At 44.0% G+C, this 24,367-nt stretch overlaps 1 protein-coding gene across 1 annotated transcript; it reads right to left on the bottom strand.

Annotated features, from left to right (window-relative positions):
* Window positions 1-5,203: 5,203 nt before the first annotated feature.
* Window positions 5,204-7,246, bottom strand: LOC123091118 (uncharacterized). Its single transcript, XM_044512521.1, has 2 exons — window positions 6,983-7,246; window positions 5,204-6,739 (listed from the first exon to the last, which is right to left on the bottom strand). Exon 2 carries the CDS (start codon window positions 6,561-6,563, stop codon window positions 5,514-5,516), a length of 1,050 nt encoding a protein of 349 aa, XP_044368456.1. The 5' UTR covers window positions 6,564-6,739; window positions 6,983-7,246; the 3' UTR covers window positions 5,204-5,513.
* Between the last annotated feature and the right edge of the window lie 17,121 nt (window positions 7,247-24,367).

Genomic DNA, 24,367 nt, shown 5'->3' with positions numbered 1-24,367 from the left:
CTTAGTGAGGACTAAGGAAATGTTTCTCGGTTATAAGGGTGATAAAGAGTCCGTCGTAAAGAGTTACGTTGATCCAAGTGTTTACACCGATCCAGATGACTCTGAGTCTCAATCTGGATACATATTGAAAGTGGGAGCAATTAGCTAGAGTAGCTCTATGTAGAGCATTGTAGACATAGAATATTTGCAAAATACATACGGCTCTGAATGTGACAGGCCCGTTGACTAAACTTCTCTCATGAGTAAAACATGATCACACCTTAATACTCTTTGGGTGTTAATCACATAGCGATGTGAACTAGATTATTTATTCTAGTAAACCCTTAGGGTGTTGGTCACATGGCGATGTGAACTATGGGTGTTAATCACATACAGATGTGAACTACTGGTGTTAAATCACATGCTGATGTGAACTAGATTATTGACTCTAGTGCAAGTGGGAGACTGAAGGAAATATGCCCTAGAGGCAATAATAATGTTATTATTTATTTCCTTATTTCATGATAAATGTTTATTATTCATGCTAGAATTGTATTAACCGGAAACTTAGTACATGTATGAATACATAGACAAAACATATTGTCCCTAGTATGCCTCTACTAGACTAGCTCGTTAATCAAAGATGGTTATGTTTCCTAACCATAGACATGTGTTGTCATTTGATGAATGGGATCACATCATTAGGAGAATGATGTGATGGACATGACCCATCCGTTAGCTTAGCATTATGATCGTTACAGTTTCATTGCTGCTACTCTCTTCATGACTTATACATGTTCCTCACACTATGAGATTATGCAACTCCCGAATACCGGAGGAACACTTTGTGTGCTACCAAATGTCACAACGTAAATGGGTGATCATAAAGGTGCTCTACAGGTGTCTCCAAAGGTGTTTGTTGGGTTGGCATAGATCGAGATTAGGATTTGTCACTCCGTGTTTCGGAGAGGTATCTCTGGGCCCTCTCGGTAATACTGGTCACTATAAGCCTTGCAAGCATTGTGACTAATGAGTTAGTTGCGTGATGTAGTATTACAGAACGAGTAAAGAGACTTGCCAGTAACGAGATTGAACTAGGTATGATGATACCGATGATCAATCTCGGGCAAGTAACATGCCGATGACAAAGGGAACAACGTATGTTGTTTATGCGGTTTGAGCAATAAAGATCTTCGTAGAATATGTAGGAGCCAATATGAGCATCCAGGTTCCTCTATTGGTTATTGACCGGAGATGTGTCTCGGTCATGTCTACATAGTTCTCGAACCCGTAGGGTCCGCACGCTTAACGTTCAATGACGATTTGTATTATGAGTTATGTGTTTTGATGAACGAAGTTTTTTCGGAGTCCCGGATGAGATCACGGACGTGACCAGGAGTCTCGAAATGGTTGAGACGTAAAGATTAATATATTAGAAGGCATATTCGGAAAGGTTCTGAGTGATTCGGGTATTTCTCGGAGTACCGGAAAGTTACGGGAATTCGTCGGGGGAAGTAGTGGGCCTTAATGGGCCATACGGGAAAGGAGAGAAGGGCCTCAAGGGGTGGTCGCGCGCCCCCTCCCATGGGTTGGTCCGAATTGGACTAGGAGGGGGCGTCGCCCCCGTCCTTCCTTCTCCCCTCTTCCTCCTTCCCTCCTTCTCCTACTAGGAATAGGAAAGAGGAGGGGAATCCTACTTGGACTGGGGAGTCCTAGTAGGATTCCCCACACCTGGCATGCCCCCCTTGGGCCGGCCACCTCTTCCCTCCCCTCCTTTATATACGTGGACAGGGGGCACCCCATAGACACACAAGTTGATCTTTTAGCCGTGTGCGGTGCCCCCCTCCACAGTTACACACCTCGGTTATATTGTCGTAGTGCTTAGGTGAAGCCCTGCGCCGATAACTTCATCATCACCGTCGTCACGCCGTCGTGCTGACGAAACTCTCCCTCGGCCTCAACTGGATCAAGAGTACGAGGGATGTCATCGAACTGAACGTGTGCTGAACACGGAGGTGTCATACGTTCGGTACTTGGATCAGTTGGATCGCGAAGACGTTCGACTACATCAACCGTGTTAACTAACGCTTCCACTTCCGGTCTACGAGGGTACATGGACACACTCTCCCCTCTCGTTGCTATGTATCTCCTACATAGATCTTGCGTGATCGTAGGAATTTTTTTGAAATTACTGCGTTCCCCAACAGGTTCTGCACTAGTGCATTTTGGACCGTATCTTTGATTCTTCTCTCCCTATCAATGGCGCAAACGGGCATACACCCAAATCAAGGGAAACGGGAAAATTAATGGTGCCACCACGTGCCCAACTACCCGCGCGCCTCACCCGCCATGTTTTCCCTCTACCCGTCACGTTTTTCGCCCCCTTTTCCCACCGGCTGCCACGTTTTCCCGCTGCCCATGGCTATAAAAAGTTCGTCGCCAAACTGTCCTGGCTCATATTCCCGCCGCCCCCAGCCTCCACATCCCTCCCTATTCACACCATGTCAATTACCCCACGGGCGGACAGGGTGCCACTCGGAGGATGAAGAAGTGCATGATGAGGTCACCCTCATCGCCGAAGAGGAATGAGATTGTTGTGGCTTGTTGAAGGTTGCGTAGGAGGATGAACTGATTCATCACATATGCATGTACCCCGTGCATATCATTCACCATCGACGTGGTGGGGCACCCTAAGTCCGCGCTTTGCCTCGGTGGCCTCCATAATACTACGGAGGGCACTTCATACGTGTTATGGTGGCTGCCAATATGGCGACTCTGCTAGAGTTGCTCTTAGTCAACTATAAACAAAATGTTACACATTAAATATCTTAGTCATCACTATATAGTATATACACTGATGCTACTCTAATGCATAGCACAAAGGAATACTGATCAAATGCTATGGATAGATACACCATTGGAACCCAATAAAAAAATTATAGCTTCACTTACCATCTTATGCTTTATGGACAATTACTATATCAGTAAATGTACATGGTTTCTTAGGAGTGATATGAAAAAATGAGTAATTAGGCACTGACATGAGTGTCGAAGGAGGAGTAAAAGTGTTGATTACTAAAATGGAAGGTTTGAGAGTTTGTTGGTCATTAATTTACATTATCTTTATAGACACACTAAAGATGACGCCCCAATGCGAGGGCCACCATGCTAGTTCTGTTAAAAGTGATACAGCGAATGAGACCAAAATGTTTACATACAAGAATGATCTACGAGATAGACAACAACAATGAAAGAAACATGACAAAGATACAACAAAAAACACCTATGACTAGGTCGTTTGGGGCAAGGTCTTGAAGGAGATATGCTAATGCTCCGACATTGTCGATTACAATCCGTGAAGGTCAAGACATTAATTTCATTCTGGATGCCCGATCAAACCAATTAAGACCAGAGAATCAGCAGAAAGGCTTGATATTTTCTTTTGTATGATTTGTAGGACTCACTCATATATTCTGTTGAAACAGTCAAAGAACAACAACAGTAAAGTAGTTTTTTAGATTAATCACCAAAAGTAGTTTGTGTTCCCTAAAAAAGGAAAATCAGTTTGAGCGTAATTGGTAAAAAAAAACTACAGTAAAGCAGCTAACCTTTTAGGGATGTATCCATGTCTAAACACGTGTATTTTGCAACAAGAAGGTTATGGAAAGAAAAAACATGCATAAATATAAAAATAAATAGTAAGTACTTCCGCCGCCACCATGCTAGTTATATTAAGAAAGGTACAACACAATGAGACCAATGCATCTACTTACAAGCAGAGTACATGATGTAGAAAATAATGGCATAACCATGACAAATATGAGAAAAGAAACATATAGGTAAGTCGCCATTTCCTTTCTTTTCTTTTATCGCAAGGCCTTCAAGGAGGAGCTACGCCCTCCGATGTTGTTGGGTCCAACCTGTGAAGGCATGACAAAGGTTTTTGTTATGGATGTCGGGCCCAACCATTAAGGTCATAGCATCAACAAAAAGCTTTGATTTTTTTTAAAAAAATTGCGTAATTTATATAACTCACTCGTATAGGCTTTTCGTGTTGAGATGATGCAGGGGTGAAACAACCGATGAACAAGGTAATCTAGTATCAATGGTATTGTTATAGATCAATCAACAAAGTAGTTCATGTACCCTAGACAAAGCAAAAGTAGTTTGAGCATAAATGAGAAAACAAAAAATAATGGAAAGCGGCTAACCTGGAGCAGAAGATATGAGTAACATGTTTCCCCATAAATCATTTAATAAATTGCATCGGGGAGTCACTGAACTTGCCACATATGTGTACTTTAGTGACACATGTTGAAAATGGATCAGAAGCGTCAAAATGAGCACGCAAAGGTCACAATTCACAACCCACGTGGTTAGTTTTCCTCTCTCTAGAAACCACCATGGTGAGATATTAACACCGCACCTAGCTAGGCCTGGAATTAAAACTCAAAACTTGTCAGCTAGTCGAGTTGTGAAGAGCTCGGCTCATTTAGCTTGAACTCACGAGCTCCAGATTTTCCTGTTAAGTGTAACTAACAAGCGAGCTAACGAGTTGCTCCTCGAGGCTCGATAAGCTTGGAGAATTTCGACTACAGTCCACAGGCTAGCCCACAACACATTAATTCCAATCCAATCTAAGTCCCAGCTCAGCATTGCATCATAGACCATATCAGACAGATTCTTCGTTTTGAGATGACTATATCAGATGTTGGATGTTTGCGGTGTGAACTTCGAAGTTTGAACTCCCGTGTTAAAGGCTGATGCTGGTTGAAACTTGAATGAATGTCTACCAAATATATTTGCGCATAATGATATCCGTATTATCTTGCTGCTGTCCCTTCTTTTGTTCCATATAGCTTACAAATTTTTTAATAAGCATGGTGAGTTTAAGGAGCTAACTGACGAGCTTAAAGACAGGATTTTCGCTTGCTCTAGGTAACAAGTTTGTCGAGTTCAAGCTTAACATGTTCGAACTACACCTCTTGCTGAAGACATTGGGATACAATCATACAACAAGTAGCAAGGTATCCTTATTAGCACGCAAATTAAGGCTCAGAACAGTCAAACTGATATCTATATCCTGTAGCACGCAAGCATGGAGAACAACCCTAGTCTAATAGCACTTTCACATGGCATTTGGTTACCAGGCTAAACCACACATTCGATATTTCAAATCTGAATGCAGGCAACAGGGAAGTTCAGGTTCAGGAACATAACACAATATTGCAAACAGTCATTTGATGCATTAGCTACTTGTTTCAGCCAGTACAAGCTAACATTTAACATTTAAATGAAGCAAAGACACAATGACAGATCTTTTCTATGTGTGCGAAGGCACTTGTTATTAAAGTTCACTTACACATACAAAGTCCAAGAATCATGGATGTATAACTCGAGCCTACTATTCCAAGTTCATTCATCTCAGCTTAATCTAACTGTAGTTTCGCGGCACAGCCCACAGAAACATAACAGACAGGGTATACGGTCAAGATAGTATTTGCTAACAGACAACAAAATTGCATTTGTGACTTTCACTGGTCCATCAGACGAAAGCTAAGCTTCTCATGCTGCTTGGAATGATCACAACTCAATAACTGCCGGTTGGACTCCACTGCTACCTTAACATCTTGTAACGAAACTTGGTAGAACTGGCCTGATTCTGAAGGAAAGCCATGGTTCTGTCCACCATTCCATGATGGACCTGCTCTTCCATTTGCTTGAGGTATCCTTGTTCCAATTCCCCTTGCTTTAGCGACATCCAAAGAAGACTTGAGCAAGCGAGTTAAATGTGAGTTCAACCCAGAATTCAGTACATGAGCAAACTCCATGGATACATTCAGGCCTTGTGCTTGCAATCTGTGCTGAAGTACATTCCACAATGACCGAGTATCTGGCAACTCCTCTTTATTAGAACATGTTTCATAAGTGTAAGAGGTAGAAGGCTGAGGAGTGTGAGCCTTTGGAGTCCCCAACGGAATCCCCAACGGAGCTCTGATGGGACTCCGACTTTGAACACACGCTGGGCTACTGCGCACTTGCTCAACCTCCTCCCCGTCTTCTACAGAGACAACTTCCAGCAAAACCTTGCTCCCTGATGAAACAAACTCCAGGGTACTCTGTTGCTCCCTAGATCTCGGTATGTCGCAGGAGTTGCTGACCTCGCCTCCATGACCATGAGGCGCCTTCCCATGGGGACCAAGGGGGCTTGGCCTATCAGCGAACTTCCTATCCCTGCTGGTGATAGACCGCCCCATCTTCGCCGGCAGAGCGCCATTGCCCAGTGGCCCATTGGACACCATGCTAGTCTGTGAGTTACCTGTCACCGTCTGCTTACTAGGCGGTCCAAGGGACAAGGAAGCATTGCTGAGGATTGACCGAATGAGGAAATTATGAAGCTTGATATTTTCCTTGCCCAATACACTCAAGCAAATCTTGTCAAACTCATCCTTGTTGAGCTTAAAGCTCAGGAATTTCTTGAGGCTGTTGAAGTAGTGCTCGGCTCGCTGATGGCCCAGCTTCTTGGTGATCCGGGATTTCAGCTCCTGGGTGTCCACACGAGCGAATTTCTGACGAGTCTGCATCTTGGCACAATACCTCCAAACGCAACCAACAGAAATGCAGGCAACCCCCGAAACCCAATCAAACAGCTGCACGGAGAGCAAACCCTAGACGACCGACCAACACCCAGCGTCTTCGCTAATCTCCGCCTAACCCTCGACAAATGGCAATAATTACACGAGGTCGGAAGAGCCCCCGCCTGCGAAATCAGAAAACGAAGTTAAAAAAGAATTCAGGCCACCTCGCACGAAGATTGCCTCCCGATCCGGGAACTAGACGGGCGCGGCGAATTGCCAGGCGAATCTGCTCGGAAACCCAAATGGGGAATCCCCAATCGCTATCGAACGAGCTCGAATTTCGCGAATTTCAGAACGAAACGAACGAGGCAAACAATCCGGGGCGAAATGGAACGAATTAGGGGGCGAGGCAACGGGATACCAACCTCGAATCGGCGGGATCGAACAGCTTGATGCGAGGAAGAATTGGGGGATTAGACGGTGGGAAGAACGGGTGCTGTTTTGCGGCGGCCGCTGCCGGTGTTTCCCCAAATCATTGATTTGGCTGCGGAGAAGAACTACAAGTGGTTCTTTGGAGGCGCCCACGCGCAAATGCTAACCCTACCCGCCGCCCTGCCCTCAGGGGCAGGTTTATATAACTGACTGGTGGGGCGATGGTGTTGGGCTTGGGGCGTGGGCTCCGATGTAAGCGAGGTGGGTAGGTAATGGCGTAGGATGGAGAGCGGGGCGTACTTTCGTGGGTCAACCGCACGTGCCGCGGGGAGGGTCATGTCATATCGTCACATCCGAGTCAAGCTTTGCGCCTGAGCTCAAATTTTGTTCGTCACCGCAGCACGACTTAGGTAGAAATCGAATGAACGGCAAGATGTGTGTTTCAAAAGATATACTAGGTGACATGGGACTCCATGATATTCATGGTTCCAATTTGGGGATATTATTAGCTAAACAGTGCTGGAGGCTGCTTGATAACTTTGTATCATTATGTGCTAGTAGAGTGTTGCGATCAAGATATTATTCTTCACCCGACATACTAAGTTGTGAATTGAAGAGAGGTACGTCGTAACTCATATGTGTGGTAGATTATCTGGCACGGAATTCAAACCTTGAAAAAAGAGTGTATTTGGTGAGTGAAAAATGGATTGAAAATAGACATATGGAATGACTGTTGGATCCCTAATAGCTCTTCTAGAAAAATTGTGACAAATAAAGGTAACAGAGTTTTCACAAAAGTGAATGAACTTGTGGACCCTGCGTGTGTTGGTTTTTTTTAAGCTAGAAACAATAAGAGAGACTCCTACTATGTTGTATTAAACAATAGAGTTTTTGTTTACATTTGTACAAGCCAAGAGGGGAGCCTCAAGGATAAGAAGAAATTAAAGACAACAATATAAGAGTAAAAGTAACTAGTATAATAGGTCAGGGGGGCAAGATGGAGAGGGACTCTCACAAAGATGATGCAAGCAGGGTGATATATTCCCAAAGATGGGGATCAACTCTATATTTAAGCCAAACAAGACCAGCTTTAATCCTTTCCTGCCAAGCTCTAGTTGTTGGATTTATGTGCCTGAATATACCTTCCAAATATTCCAGTGAACATTACCAATATTATCAAAGAAGAGGTCTCCAGTGAAAACCAGCTTGGCAGATTGGATAGCCTCAATCCGAAACAGACTCGGATTCCAATGAATGCCAACATTGGCCCAACACCCAACACTGAAAAGGCAAGGAATTTTAAGATGATCAATGGTATCCTCAGTACCAGAATTACAGAGCACACAATTGAAGGAGTTCCCAATATTTGTGGCGAGTGGGATGAGAACTTCATCCAGGAAAGTTTTTGGCATATTAGTGTGGAGTGCATGCTCCAAATTCCCCTACATCAATAGGAGAGTAAGGACTACTACCCTCGTCTAGGTTTATTAGTCCCCTTCACATTTTGTGATGAATTTTGACCTTAGATTTGATTAGCAAAATATAAGTTATATACCATCAAAATTATACAGGTAGATATGTATTTGATGTAAGTTTCCAATGATATTATTTTTGTTACATATAAGTATATGCTAGTCAAATCTATGGTCTGACCCAAAATTCAAAGGGGGGTAATAAACCCGGACGTGGGTAGTATGTTGCATGGCACTTAACTAAAAACGGTGTATTCACCGTTGGATCATCCTACTATAGGCAATGGGAAGACTGTTATACGAATAGCATCACAAAATTTGTTGGGCATAGCGAATCACCGCCTCATCTGGTATGGAAAATGTTGTGGAGCCTAAAATCGCGAGGTAAAGTTAAATTTTTCTTATGGCATTGTTTGCATATTCTTATCTCATGCATGTGCACCCTTGCAAATGAGGGTAGTGTTCAGTGTGCAATGTTCTTACTCTCATATTGATGAAGGGGAATGTGGGAGCGGAATATATTGGTCAGACATTGTTCAAATTTGTGCGAGCAAGAGAAGTTTGGAGAGATCTTGGATACATGAAATCATAGAAGATGCTATGCGTGTTGATGGATATGGGGCACATGTGCTTCATTGTCTGCTATGTGATGTTGCCATCAGTACATTTATACGAAACATATTGAATTTCAAGAGTTTTGTTGCTAGTACATATGGTGGCAGGGTAGGTTGATCCTTAAAGAGGAGGATGTGTGTTCCAAAGTTAGAGGTCGCATGGGATTCTGTGGTATTCATAGTTTCAATTGGCGATGTTAGCTAAATAGTGTTGGGGGTTGATTGATAACTATGAATCTTTATGTGCTAGAGTGCTGCGATCAAAATAGTATCCTTCATGTGACATACTAAGTTGTGAATTGAAGAAAGGTTCGCTGTATGTGTGGACAGAGTATCTGGGCAGGAATTTATACTTTAAAAAGAAGGTATATTTGGTGAGTGGGAAATTTATTGAATGTAAACATACGGGATGACTACTAGATCCCTAATAGCTCTTCCAGTAAAATTGCGACAATTCACGGTAACAGGGTTTTGACAAAAGTTGTAGGGCCTGTGTTAGTGTCTGGAGAGTGGGATGAGAAATTGAACCGGGAGATTTTTCTGGCATGTTGATGCGGAGCGCATGCTTCAAGTTCCCATCCATGAACAGGAGATTGAGGACTATGTTGCATGGCACCTAACTAAAAACGGTGTATTCACGGTTAGATCAGGCTACTATATAGGCAATGGGGAGATTGTTATTTGAATAGTAGTACACATTTGGTTGGTCATGGCGGATCATCGCCTCATCCGGTATTGAAGAATATTATGGAGCCTAAAACTACCAGGTAAAGCTAAAATTTTCTTATGATGTTGTTTGCATAATGTTATTCTATGCATATGCATCCACGCAAACCGTCATATATGTATTACTGACCACTACCAAGTGTGCAAAGTGGAAGCAGAATATATTAATCATGCATTGTTTAAATGTGAGTGAGCAAGAGAAAGTTCGGAGAGCTCTTAGATAAGATGAAATCATATAAGATGCCCAAGTATGGCATAAAAGTCAAAGAGGATATCCTTCAAAAGGAAATCTAATGTGTGAGGACCTTGCCTCTTTTAAGGAAGGCTATATACCATACCGTAAGGTGATGAAATCATAGAAGTCTGGCCAACTTTAGTTTCCACTTTCCAAAGTTGCAAAGTAGACAACATTACTTTGTCATGTTTCCATCACCTTACTATGGTAGATTGGCACTAGCAATGTAGTTCATTGAAGGAACTATTTTTGCCTTACTTAATTAATGCTACCTACATGCGGTACTATTTAGTAGTACCAACTTACTAGTGCTTACTTTATAATTTGAAGTCCTCCCAGGGTCCGATAGTTTATTTATTTATCCGAAATTAGAGGAACAAGTACTATCTTCTTCAAGACTAACTTGAAATGGTCGGTCAAGTCTAATTTTAAATGGAATGCAAGAATTGATTTTAAATCCACTAAATCAGCTAATGAGATTTAGCATATTATGACCATTGAACCTTTTGATAGCGTTGAGTTGTTACTATCATCTTTCGGTATCTCCAAAACTCTGTTCCATGATTTTCTGTCAAGAAGACTTGGGTCAAAACGAAAGGAGACATCATAGTGTATTCACAACTAAAGGCATCAAGGTTGCACCTACATACAACCCGATTCTATTATGGCTGCGCTCCAACTTCATTAAACTGTTCCAAGAGAAACTAATCGGCATTCTTGAATTGGCTTGATACTTATAGCGATCATTTCCAGAACTACTTGGTTCTAGGGGATAATGGAAAAAATGAGCATAAAAACTCGGCTACATTCTTGGGCAGTACATGTGTGCTAGTAGATATGGGCATAGGTGCTTGCGTTTCTGCTATGTGATGTTGCCTATCAGTACACTTATATGGAGTTGATTGAATTTCTAGAGTGTTTTGTTGTTACATGTTGGTATGTATGGTGGCAGTGTAGGCTAGTCGCTAAAGAGGAGGGTGTGCAGTCTCCTTTGCCTACTACTCATGCAATTCAAGTCGTTGCGTTAAACTTCGATCGTGTGGCTGGTAAACCAGCGTCTACTCCTAGTCTGAATCGCTAGAATAAACCCTTGGCGGGACAACATGCTTTGAATGCCTCATTCTCAGAAGAGTATCACTTAGGCTATTGTGGTGTAGTACATTGTCCGAGATCATGGAGGTATGTTGATTGGAGCCTCGACAACAAAAGTAGAACATGTTGTGCATGTTGTCGCGACGGAACCATCAACATTATTGGAAGGGTTGAAGCTTACACAACGCATTGGGTGCAACAACATAATTATAAAGATGGATAACATATTTGTTATGGAAGCATTTAACTTAAGTCGTGGACATTCAATGGTGGTTGCTCCGATTCTTTATGATTGTCAAAGGGTTTTAAAGCAACTGGGGGAGGTTCTTATTGAACATTGTAACAGAGAGTCTAATATGGTAGCACATGTGCTAGCTTAGGAAGGGTGTGATAATCCTCCTTCCTTATGGTTTGATTCGCCCCCTGATTTTATTGCTAGGTTTTTAGTGGAGAATGTAAGTGTTATTGATATTAATAAAGCTAGCCACGAAGGTCTTCCCATAAACAAGAGAGGAATAAACGACAAGATGGTTCATCCATCTTAGCAAAATCTCTCCACAAAATCTAGTTCCTTTTTGTTTCTTATTTATCATTATACACCCTGAAATGTCAAGGATGTTTCTAAGGGAGAGCATATTTAAAGTTCATCAGTTTAAAGTATCGCAACATAATGCTAGCCGCTGTGTTGGCCTTGGGCACGGGAGGTTTTGACAAACTCGATTGTCTCTATGTCACTCTCACGGTGGCCCGTGAGCAAACCCTAGTTGTCGCCACTCCACTCCTTCACTCCTCCCCTCGCCACTGTCGTAGGGTATCGGTGTCCTAAGCCCGTGCAGTGACGGTGGGCGGGACCTTTTTGTTGGCCTCGGGCGTGGGAGTCCGTTGGTGCGGGGCCCTCTTCTCAGCTGGATGCGGGGCCTTGTTAGGTGGCATGGGTCGCTGGCGGCGGGAACGGGCGTGCATGCGGTTGTCGCTGGTGGGTGACAGGGCTATGGAACTTGTGTAGCGCTCGGGGCCCGATATTGACACGTCCCCGGGGCGACCACACGGGGCGGCGAGCCCTCAATGTCGGCCTCGCCCTCTTTATCATCACCACCGCGACATTGCTGTCGTCTCTCCGGCGGCGCTCGGGGTTTGACTTCACCATGCCCCCGGCGCATGTGCGGGGTGGCACGTCCCCATTGTTTGACTCCGTCCGCGCGCTTGTGCACCGTGTCCGGCCTCCTCGACCTCTGGGGTGTCCTCACCGTCGGCCTCGACACCGCCTGCATCGCTCTCTTTCCCGCCTTCTACTGCAACTTCAACTGCTTGTTGCTGCTTCTCCACTCATACGCAAGCCATGCAATGGCGATGCACCACCCAGATAAAAAACATAATATAGTCTGACTATCCCCATGTATTGCCCATACACATCCTGGATACACCGACAGACATCAGCCAGATAATGGCCATTCACTCGCCCATGGCCTCGTGCGCGGCCGCGTCCAGCTTCCTTGTTGGCATGTCCACTCTGCCCCAGCACGCCGCCTCGCCCGCGCGCCTCCGTGACGCTGCCTGGCTGCGTCCGGCCTCCCCGAACACATGCGGTTTGCGGCCTCCCATCCGCCTTGAGCACTGCTCGACCTCTGCCCACCGCGCCTGGCCTCCTCCGCCACGCTCGGCGGCCTCCCCGCCTGCCCGCGCTGGACCCGACCGGCCGGGTTCGCCTCCACCAGCGGCTGGGAAGCCGCCCTGCGCCCCGTTGCCGTCTCCACCAACCGCGCCCATCGGCGCCTCCACGCGCCCCGTGCCGGCTTCCGCACCGCCCTCGTTGGCTGCCGTTGCGCCCTCGCCACCACGGCTCCGCCTACACCTCCCCATGCCGGGTCCGTGTGGTCGCCCCGTGCACGCCCGCGTCCCATCGCCGCCCACTGCACCGCTCCGCCACCCGGCCCCGCCCTGTGGCTGACTCCCACTCACCCCGGCCGGCTCCGCCCCTGGCTCGTGCGGCCCCGCACCCACCGGCTCTAGCTCCTCCCCTGGCTCCTACGGCCCCACGCCCGCCAACTCCGGCTCGGGCTCAGCCCGCGGCCGGATCCGCGCGCCTGCCGGCTTCAGCATCCCCGTGCACGAGCGCTCGCTCCCCTGCTCCGCTTCGGCCGAGCTCCGCTCTAAAGAAAAGAAACAGAGAAAAAAGAAGTCAAACCCGACTATGTAAAAAAAAGTGCCCAAGTTGGCTGAGAAAAAAATGTTGCGGGATAGAAGAAGAAAAAGACCGCGGGCTAAACCCGCTTGGCCTGCTAGCTTGCCCACCTACTTCGGCACCGGGCCAGCTGGAGAGCCCGCCCGACGATCCTGGCCGCCTCGACGCATCGCCGACTGTGCCAAGCCGGCTCGGAATATCCTATTTGCCGCTCGTTGCGTCAAACTGCCGGCGCTTCGCACAGGCGAGCGACCGAGCAGCGACGCAACGGGCCGGCCCGTTTAACCGTTCCTGCACTCCCGGTTTTGGGAACCTTCTAGAGGTTCTCAGCTGGGTTTTTTCCGGTTTTGGGAACCTTCTAGAACGTTCCTGAACCGGTTTTTTATTTTCCTTTCTTTTTCTATTTCTGTTTATTTTTATTTTTATTTTCTTTTTTGTTTTTCAAGTTTATGTTTTCTCTCTCAAAAAAATGTTCACGCTTTTACAAAAATGTTCAAAATTTGAAAAATGTTCGTGTTTTCAAATTTTGTTCATAAACTCAAAAAATGTTCGGAATTTTCAAAAAATATTTTGTGTTAACAAAATTGTTCAGAATGTTTTTGCTCAAAATTTTGACAACTTTTAAAAAAATGTTCGCGATTTCAAAAAATGTTTCCGTTTCAAAAATTGTTTGCAACTTTCCAAAAATGTTCATGAATTTCTGAACATATTTGTTTTATATTTTCTTCACGTATTCAACTTTTGTTCATGTATTCAAAAAATGTTCAACTTTCAAATTTGTTTGGAATTTTTAAAATTGTTTTTCGTTTCTAACTTTGGTCTAAAATGTTCTTGTTTCCTTTTCGGTTTCTTTTTTCCTTTCTTTTTTATTTTTCAATTTTTTTTGAAAAAAGTTCATGTTTCAAAAATTGTTCGTAACCTTAAAAAATTGTTCCCACTTTCAAAAAACCTTCATTTTTAAAAAAAATGGCCGCATTTTCCAAAATTGTTCATAAATTCAAAGAATGTTCGTATTTTAAACAAAATGTTGTGGGATTTAAAAAATGTTCCCTTTCTAAAAAATGTTCCCTTTTAAAAAATGTTCGTATTTGCCTTTTTTTGGTTTTCTTTTCTATTTGGAATTTTCAATAAATGTGTTCACTAATTTGAAAAGAATTCATGTTTTTGAAAATTTGTTCGCAAACTCAAAATATGTTCGAGGAATTTGAAAAAATGTTCTCATTTCTAAATTTTGCTTCATAAATTTGAAAATGTTCTGTAATTTCAAAAAAAGTTCCAGCCTTTTCAATTTTGTTCACATACTCAAAAAATGTTCATGTTTTCTGAATTTTCTGAAAAAAATGTATTTTGAACAAATTATTCATAATTTCGAAAAACAATCATGTTTAGAAAAAATTGTTCATGATTTCAAAAAAATGTCCCTGATTTTTCGAAAATGTCATAGTTTTTCGGAAAATTGTTCCAAATTTGAAAAGTGTTTGTGTTTGCCAGAACATTCCATTTTTTGAAAAAAGAAACTACTTTTGAAATTTCTAAAGTAATTCGGATCTGCAAAGCGTGTCTAGTTCTTTATGTTTGATGCTAAGTTATGAGCACATACGAGTGCGAGGTGAGCTGGTAGGAACACATCATCTAGATCTCTCGATCCTGTGTTCGAATCCCCGTATCGCAGTATTTTTTGAGCAATGGTCGTTCATGTTGATCGTCATCTTCATGGGCCGGCCCAGTCGGGGACGCTCCTGTGCGAAGCCGCAGCAACTTGACGCAGAGAGCGTCACATAGGAGTTCCCAGCCGGCTCAGCTACGTCCCGCTCCACCGCCTGGCCGGTCGAGCTTGACCGGCCGAAACCCCCTTCGAGCACCCGGAGGCTCGAAGGCTACCCCTAGTGGGTGTGCCGGCGCGCTAGTGCCAAGCCTTGCCGGCTGTCATCGACAACCTCCGCCTCATCTACATGAAAATCAATGTGAGCTCCTCACCCGCATACTTTCTCACCACGGGCAAAACCGGATAACCCCGAGCGACACTCGGGGACCACCTCAGCCTTTATTACAGTTGCACTACTGTTTGCCTCGGTGCCAGCTAATCTCGACCCGGAGGTTGGCCGCTCTGCCCGATACGTTCATTCCCGCGGACGGCTTAGTAGCGGATACGGTGCCGAAGGCCCACTCTCGGTCACAGCCCTCCACGCGGCTATCCGGCTAAGCGAGAGCAAAAGCTGGAGGTCACCCTATGCGAAAAACGCCCGGGAGAAGATGGCTTGGGCAACCTGGTTGTTTCCTTTATGAGTATCTGCTCGGTCGAATCTGCTCCTGTAGTCCGAGTACTGTATGCTCCACTCCGCGACCACTCTTCGTAACAGCTACAGACCGGCTCCCGGTTGTCTAGCTAGCAAGAGCTAAAGCCAAGGAGCGGAGGGGACATGAAAAAGACTGAACGGGGCTCGGATGAAACCGAGTCGGCATCCTCCGCATAAAACTTACAATGCTAAAAGCAAACGTTTGATATATCTGCGCATACTAACCTTGTCTTTTGCACGATCAACTCTGTGGGGAACCCCCCTCCTCGCCCGGATGCTCGGAGGCTACACACGGGTTGCAGGCCCGACGTCGGCTGCAACCGGCATTTCTGACGCCACCATCTGCTTCCAGAATGCAAGACCCTCCGACCAACTTTCCCAAGTTGCCTGGAGGCTCAGAGGCTACACCTAGTGGGTGCCCTTGCACGCCCCCACTTAGCCGGCGGACTCCACATCCGCGTCTGGCAGGGCCTCGCACCCCCACTCAGCCGGTGGACTCCACGTCCGCGCCCGGCACCCTCGACGTCACCGTCGGCTTCATCATCAACAACAAGACCCTCCGCCCAACTTTTCCAAGTTGCCCGGAGGCTCGGAGGCTACATCCAGTGGGTGTGCTCGCGCGCCCCGACCGGAAGCAAGCCCCGCCGGCCGCGGTCCGTAGCCGGCTGTCATCACCATCTATTGCTTCATCGACGCCCGCTAAAAACTTCCCGCAAATTTTCCAAGTTGCCCGGAGGCTCGGAGGCTACTGTCGGGGGGATGACCCCAGGTAGGCCCAAGACAGCAAACGACACTTCAAAAATATCGGGGCAACCAGCACCCCGATCTGGCTGTCCGGCCACCCTGGCTGGCTCGCCATCCCGGCCGGCTCGCCAACCCGGCTGCCCGGCTGGCTCCCCGTCCGGTTGCTCCAGCCGGCCTGCTACGCGAAGTCAACCACTGCATCGACCCGACACCGACAAGACGGTCGTACCGCGACCACTGTTGCTGATGGAACATACACTATTCACTCATCACATACGACATCATCTACAGTGTATTTTGTCCCCTGGGCATTGATTTATAAAATGACCCAGGGACAATACCTAGCCTAGATCTCAAGCAAGCATAGCTTGAGATGTAAGCTACACACTGTAGCTTACATCCCAAGCACACACCCATGCCATCTAGCTTACTTCCTAAGCTAGCCCAAGACTATATATATGGGCACATATCCATCCATTTACACATGCTCACATGCATGCATGGACTCCCACGGCCGAAAGGCCACTCACGCACACACTTGTGCATACACATGCTCATACACATAAGGCTTACTGCCTTCTGTAATATAGCTCCAGGAGCAACTCTGTACTGCCAGATATGTACACTGCATATATACTCAGACATTCAGGAGTAGGGGTATTATCTCTATGGAGAGCCTCGAACCTGGGTAAACCATAGCATGCTGTTTGCCTAATCCCGTCCCCGGATCTCCATTGCAGCCTTTGCCCTCACCTCAAGCCACCCCATGGCATCTGTCGTCTCACAAACCCGCCCGCGAGATAACCACGAAACTATGGTTGGGTTTTACGGCCTTAATGGTCTTTAGTAGTTGCGGATGCTTGCTAGAGTTCCAATCATAAGTGCATATGATCCAAGAAGAGAAAGTATGTTAGCTCATGCCTCTCCCTCGTGTAAAATTGCAAGAATTATTATTGGTCTAATTATCAATTGCCTAGGGACAAATGACTTTCTTGTTGATAAAAGATATCTACTTTTATTGTATCGCAGTTTATTCGTAGTTTTATTCTCGCAAAGTACTCATAGTTTTATTCTTGCAAAATAGTTTCATACTTTTTTTGGTAAAGCAAACGTCAAGTGTGCGTAGAGTTATATCGGTGGTCAACAGAACTTGAGGGAATATTTGTTTTACCTTTAGCTACTCGTTGGGTTCGACATTCTTGTTTATCAAAAAGGCTACAAATGATCCCCTATACTTGTGGGTTATCAAGACCTTTTTTCTGGCACCGTTGCCGGGGAGCAATAGCATGGGGTGAATATTCTCATGTGTGATTGTTTGCTTTATCACTAAGTAGTTTTTATTTTCTGTTCTAAGTTGTTCTCTCTTTAGATATGGATATGGAACACGAAACACAAAAAAATTAGTTGTACTTGATACTCATGGAGATGGGGAACCTCCTAAAACCCTCGATGCTCGTTATGTGAAAAATATTAAACACTAATTTGATAATCCTGAGAAAACCCAATTCAACATGATAATGGGAGACACTTTGGATCAACGTGAATACTTTAGGGATTACCGCTTGACACAAAAAGGGAAACTATTATGGGATCAAATTGATATGTTGCATTGGTATGCTTGGAATTTATGCTAGAGATATGATTATACTTGTTGCTCTAGGATGAAGTCTCCACAGCTTCCCTTTTCATGCAAATTTAATGGATATGAAACCTTGGCTTCTTATGCTAATGGTATATATGATTATTATGATGTGTAACAAATAGAAGAATTTGTTACTTTTAAGGTGCTTATGTAATTCAATCTTTGTTTGAAAAGTATGAAGATTTTGATGATTCAGTTTATAGACCTGAAAAATTTGCTATACTTAAATAATGCTATGAGAATTATAAATACAATTCCGATATTGATGCATTTATTGAGAAAGTCTTCGCGATCCAAGAAGAGACTAATATTTTGCAAGAGTCTATGGAAGAAGAAATTGATGAAACTATGAGCTCATTGGACGAAAATGATGAGGAGGAGAGCGAAGAACAAAAGGAGGAAGAGCGGATTGATCACCCCTGCCCACCTTCTAATGAGAGCAAGTCTTCAACTCATACATTGTTTAATTTCCCTTCGTTCTTACCGAAGGATGAATGCTATGATAATTGCTATGATACCGTTGATTCGTTTAAAATATCCCTTTTTGATGAACTTGATGCTTGCTATGTTTGTGGCCATGATGCCAATATGAATTATGCTTATTTAGATGAACTTGCTATTGTTCCTTATGTTAAACATGAAATTGTTACTATTGCACCCACACATGATAGTCCTATCATCTTTTTGAACTTTTCAAACTACACTATACCGGAGAAGTTTCTACTTATTAAGGATTACATTGATGGGTTGCGTTCTACCACTACACATGATGATTTTGATGAATATAATATGCATGTGCTTCTGCTCCTACTTGCAATTATTATGAGAGAGGAACTACATCTCCGCCTCTCTATGTTTCCAACACGATAGAATTGCAAGAAATTGCTTATACTATGCATTGGCCTTTACTTGATGTGCATGAATTATTCTTGTATGACATGCCAATGCATAGGAAGAGACTTAGACTTCGTCATTGCATGATATATGTTGCTTTGTGCTCACCACTAAATTATAAATCATTGTTAATTGAAATTGGCTTTGATATACCTTGGGATCTGGGTGGATCCATTACTTGAGCACTTTATGCCTAGCTTAGTGGCTTTAAATAAAGCGCTGCCAAAGAGACAACCCGGAAGTTTTAGTCAGTCATTTATTTTTGTTGAGTGCTATTATAAAGTTTAAAAACAAAAAAATATAGAGGGGAACCTAAAAACCTTTTTCTAAAAGAGAAGCGATTGAAAGGTGATGCATTGGAGAAGTGAGGGTCGACCTTGAACACTTGTGTTCATGCTCATGGAAAAAATGTAAATTTTTCATGGAAGTTCTCACAAAAATAATTATACCCTTGTACAAATACATTGTATTATAAAATAATGTGCCAAGATTTGCCTTTAGGATGATTAGATTGCTTGTTGGTATGTGCGGTTCAAAAACAGAAACTTTGGTTGTAATGTGCGATTTTACATTTTTTACTGGAACATCGAAAGTTTCTGAAACTTTTTGCACATATTTCTATACAAATTTTTTATTTTGTCATAATTTTTCAGAATTTTTGGAGTAACAAAAGTATGGTTAGAGTTCAGATTACTACAGACTGTCTTGTTTAAGACATATTCTGTTTTTGATGCATTGTTTTGCTTGTTTTGATGAAACTATCGATTCTATCGGTAGTATAAGCCATGGAAAAGTTATATTACAATAGCTACAATGTAAAAACAAAATATGAATTGGTTTCCAATTATACTTAAAGTAGTAATTTGCTTTATTATACTAACGGATCTCACCAGTCTTCTGTTAAATTTTGTGTGGATGAAGTGTCAAAGATCGAGGAGGTCTCGATATGAGGAGAAAGAGGAGAGGCAAGAGTTCAAGCTTGGGGATGATCAAGGCACCCCAAGTAAATATTCAAGGAGACTCAAGGGTCTAAGCTTGGGGATGCCCCGGAAGGCATCACATCTTTCTTCAAAAAGTATCGGTATGTTTTCGTTTTTGTTTCGTTCATGTGATATGTGTAAATCTTGGAGCGTCTTTTGTGTTTGATTTTCACTTTTCTTTTATGCACCATGCTGGTATGAGATAATCCATGGTTGATTTATAGAATGCTCATTGCACTTCACTTATATCTTTTGAGTATGGCTTTATAGAATGCTTCATGTGCTTCACTTATATCATTTGAAGTTTGGATTGTCTGTTTCTCTTCACGTAGAAAATAGTTATTTGAAGAATGCTCCTTTGCTTCACTTATATATTTTTAGAGAATGGTCTTTTGTAGAAAGAATTAAACTCTATGCTTCAATTATATCTATTTAGAGAGTCAACAGGGATTGGTCATTTGCATGGTTAGTTATGAAATCCTACATAAAACTTCTGGATCACTGAATATGATATGTTTGATTCCTTCCAATAGTTTTGCGATATAGAGATGGAATATGTGGGAGGTACTAGTAAACGGTTGTGGTTAGTAAGAATTTTGGTGTTAAGGTTTGTGATTCCCGAAGCATGCACGTATAGTCTCTCGTTATGCTATGAAGTTGGAGCATGATTTATTATTGATTGTCTTCCTTATGAGTGGCGGCCGGGGACGAGCGATGGTCTTTTCCTACCAATCTACCCCCCTAGGTGTCGGTGTCAAAACCGGCATACCTCGGGGTAGGGGGTCCCAAGCTGTGGATCTAGGATCGATGGGTAACAAGGGACGATGAACAGGGTGTATACCCAGGTTCGGGCTCTCACAAAGAGGTAATATCCTATGTCCTGCTTGATTGTATTGAATGTATAGTATGGTTATAGAGTTGATCTACCTTGAGATCATCATGAGCTAAACCCTAAGGTGATGAGGTGATGAATATAGCTCTAGCCCTAAAGACTACAACCCTCGGCTTATATAGACACCGATAGGGTTAGGGTTACCGGAGATAGATTACACTACTGGAATCAACTTCTTTGCCGCCCGCCAGCTGACGGCAACAGGTCCGGCTGAATGGGCTACGTCAAAGGCTTCTTTGCCGTCAGCTGGCGGACGACAAAGATGAAACGATCTTTGCCATCAGCCGACTGATGGCAACGGTCCTGGACGGCACACGTGACAACGTCTGGCCGTTAGGGGGCTAACGGTGAGCTTTGCCATCAACTGGCGGATGGCAAAGTAACCAATTAGGACAACCCCCAGGTTGTACAGGGAGCTGCCACGTGGTATCTTTGTCATCTGCTGGCTGATGGCAAATTTCTTTGCCGTCCGCCAATGGACAACAAAGATCCTGTATAGCCCCTATTTTTTCTGTTTTTTTCTTAAATTCATTCAATTTGAACACACAAGTTTCAACACACAAATTTAAGAAAAGACATATCCAACACACAAGTTTCATCATATATACATACATAACCAACACATAGTTCCATCCATACACATTACAAAAGTTTCACATTGTTCATCCAACACCGTTATCCATCCATCCATATAACAAGTTCCATCCATGCAAGTTCATCGATACAAAATAAAAGCAGAAAGGGAAAAGAAGCACTCCATCCATGCAAGCTTCTGTGAATTAAATGAGATCTACAAAATGGGAAACAAGAAAGTTAGAAGAAGAAGAAGAACATGAAGAAGAAGAAAATGAAGAAGAAGAAGAAGACTGGAATAAGAAGTAAGCATACTTAGGTAAAATGGAGCTAACCTAGCTAATTATGCCATCTTTGAGTGAACTAAGCATATTATGCCATCTTGGTCATTTTGGAGCTAACCTAGGTAAACTAGGTCATTTTGGAGCTAACCTAGGTAAACTTGGTCATTTTGGAGCTAACCTAGGTAAACTAGGTCATTTTGGAGCTAACCTAGCTAAAATGGATCATATTGGAGCTAACCTAGTTAAACTTGATCATTTTGGAGCTAACCTAGCTCAAATGGATCATATTGGAGCTAACCTAGGTAAACTTGATCATTTTGGAGCTAACCTAGCTAAAATGGATCATATTGGAGCTAACCTAGGTACACTTGGTCATTTTGGAGCTAACCTAGGTAAACTAGGTCATTTTGGAGCTAACCTAGCTAAATTTGATCAAATTGGAGCTAACCTAGGTAAACTTGGTCATTTTGGAGCTAACCTAGGTCAAATGGATCATATTGGAGCTAACCTAGGTTAAATGGGTCATTTTGGAGCTAACTTAGCTAATTATGCCATTTTTGAGTTAACTAAGCATAATTATGGCACTTTTTACACAAGTAAGCCAAGTGTGTGTCATTATTGAGCAAACCTAGGAAACTAAGCATATATATTAGAGACAACTTAGCATATTAGAGCCAACTTATGTCATTTCGGAGGAAAAAAGCTAAGTATATATAGATCATTCTGGAGATCTGACATACTTGACATAGTTCACTCCTCATTCTTCTTCTCCTCCTTCCTCATACTGATGTGCCAAGAGCGGCGAGGCGGTGGAGGCAGTGGGATGTAGTCTTCTACCACAATTGGCATGGTCATGTCGCCCGGCTGTGGGATCGCCGGCGCCACCACCATCGCGAGGTCATTGTCAGGCACCACCACCATCACGAGGCCATCTTCAGGCAGCACCATCGCTAGCTCATACTCAACCACCACCATGTCTTGCCCATCGTCAGCCACCACCGTCGCTACGTCATCCTCAGCCACCACCATCTGTTGCCCATCGTAAGCCTACACCTCCTCATCCCCACTCTGCTCCTCTTCTTCCCCACTCCATTCCGGATCATCCTCGCTACTGCTTTTGCTGCAGCCAGAGTCGTTGCTGCTTTGGCTGTAGCCAGAGTCGCTGCTGCTGCTCCCATTGCCTAACCAAATGCAAGAATGACCATTAACAATCGATGTGAGACAAAGCAAAATGTAGAGGAAGAAGAGGCAGAACGTACTGGCATCATCGTCGTCCTGGTAGCGCATGTGACACATAGTCGTGTTGAACACCTTCACGGTGAGCATGGCGTCGCCGGCGTACCTGAAGAGAAGGAAGTACCCGTGCCGCAGGTCGTAGGCATGATAGAACTGCTCCCAGCCACGACACACGCACATGTGGCCGTACGTGATCACCAACTCCATGTCCCAAAGCATGCGAAGCCCGGTGCCAGCCTATCACAGGTTCACATTCTTTGGCCGATGGCCGTCCAGCATCGTCATAAAAGTGTCAGGCAGCCTCTGCAGTTTGGGACAAGGAGTGATGTAGCAAACAACAGAGTTATCATAATGAGATGGGTGATGGGGAAATCTCTCCTTTTATATACCTGCCTCTTGGAGGAAGTCTCAAGTATGATACTGAAGAACTCGAAAGCATCAAACTCGTACTCGGTGTGGCAGAGAAGAGCCTGTGGTGACGGCCTCTCCCCATCTCTAATAAGCAACAGAAGAGACCAATTAGTATCTAGAAGCATATCTATAAACATAGAGCCAAATTTCTAGACATGAAAGAAAATTGAGAAAAAAAAGCAATGCACTTGTGCTCAACAACATCAACAACACTTAATTAATTTGGTAGGTTAGTTGGCAATGGCAATTGGCACCCTTCAAAACTAGGGATTTCTTTAGACGTGAAAGAAAACTGAAAATGTTAAAAAAAGAGCATAGTAATCTAAAAATAGGGAAAAAAATACACTTCTTCTTCCTCCTCTTTAATTATCTTCTTATTATTATTTTAGGTGGTGTGATCACATTGGAATACTTGTGGCAACAATCATAGTTGCACCATATTTTAGGTGGCTCTAGGTGCCACACACCAATCAAACAAACATACCTCAAATCAGATCAACTAATCAATTCCGATCAACACACGAGTGCCGGCCACAACACACGAGTGTCCATACCCAACTAATCAATTCCGATCAACTAAACCATTGAGTGAATCCAACTAGCTAACATGCGTGTTTGTAGCTGCTATCAACTGCCTAGCTAGCTAATTTACGTTGTTGCATAAAGCACCAGCTAAACAGGTCAGAGTATTCCCAATACTTCAAAATACTTTGATATTTCAAAACTGCGGTATCTTGCCCCTGCGGGCTAAAATAATGTAGTATTCAATACTTCGGTTTTTGCAATACCTTGCTATCAAACACAACCTAAGGCTCTCTGCTCTAAACCTAAACTAAAGTAAACCTAAACTAAACCAAACCTAAAGTAAACCTAAACTAAACTTAAAATACAGAAACAAAAACAGAAAAAATACAAGAGGTCTCACCGGGTGGAGGAGGGGGCGCCGAAGGGGTGGGGCGGCCGCGGTGGTGGAGGAGGGGCGCCGGAGCGGCGAGGCGGCCGTGGTGGTGGAGTAGAGGGGCGCCGGGGCCGCCGGGGCCGCCGGGTGGAGGAGGTGGCGCCGGAGCAGCGAGGCGGCGGCGATGGTGGAGCAGAGGGGCGCCG

This window comes from Triticum aestivum, chromosome 4B (assembly GCF_018294505.1).
Source record: "Triticum aestivum cultivar Chinese Spring chromosome 4B, IWGSC CS RefSeq v2.1, whole genome shotgun sequence".
Taxonomy (NCBI): Eukaryota; Viridiplantae; Streptophyta; class Magnoliopsida; order Poales; family Poaceae; genus Triticum; species Triticum aestivum.
This window is presented reverse-complemented; position numbering and strand designations above follow the sequence as displayed.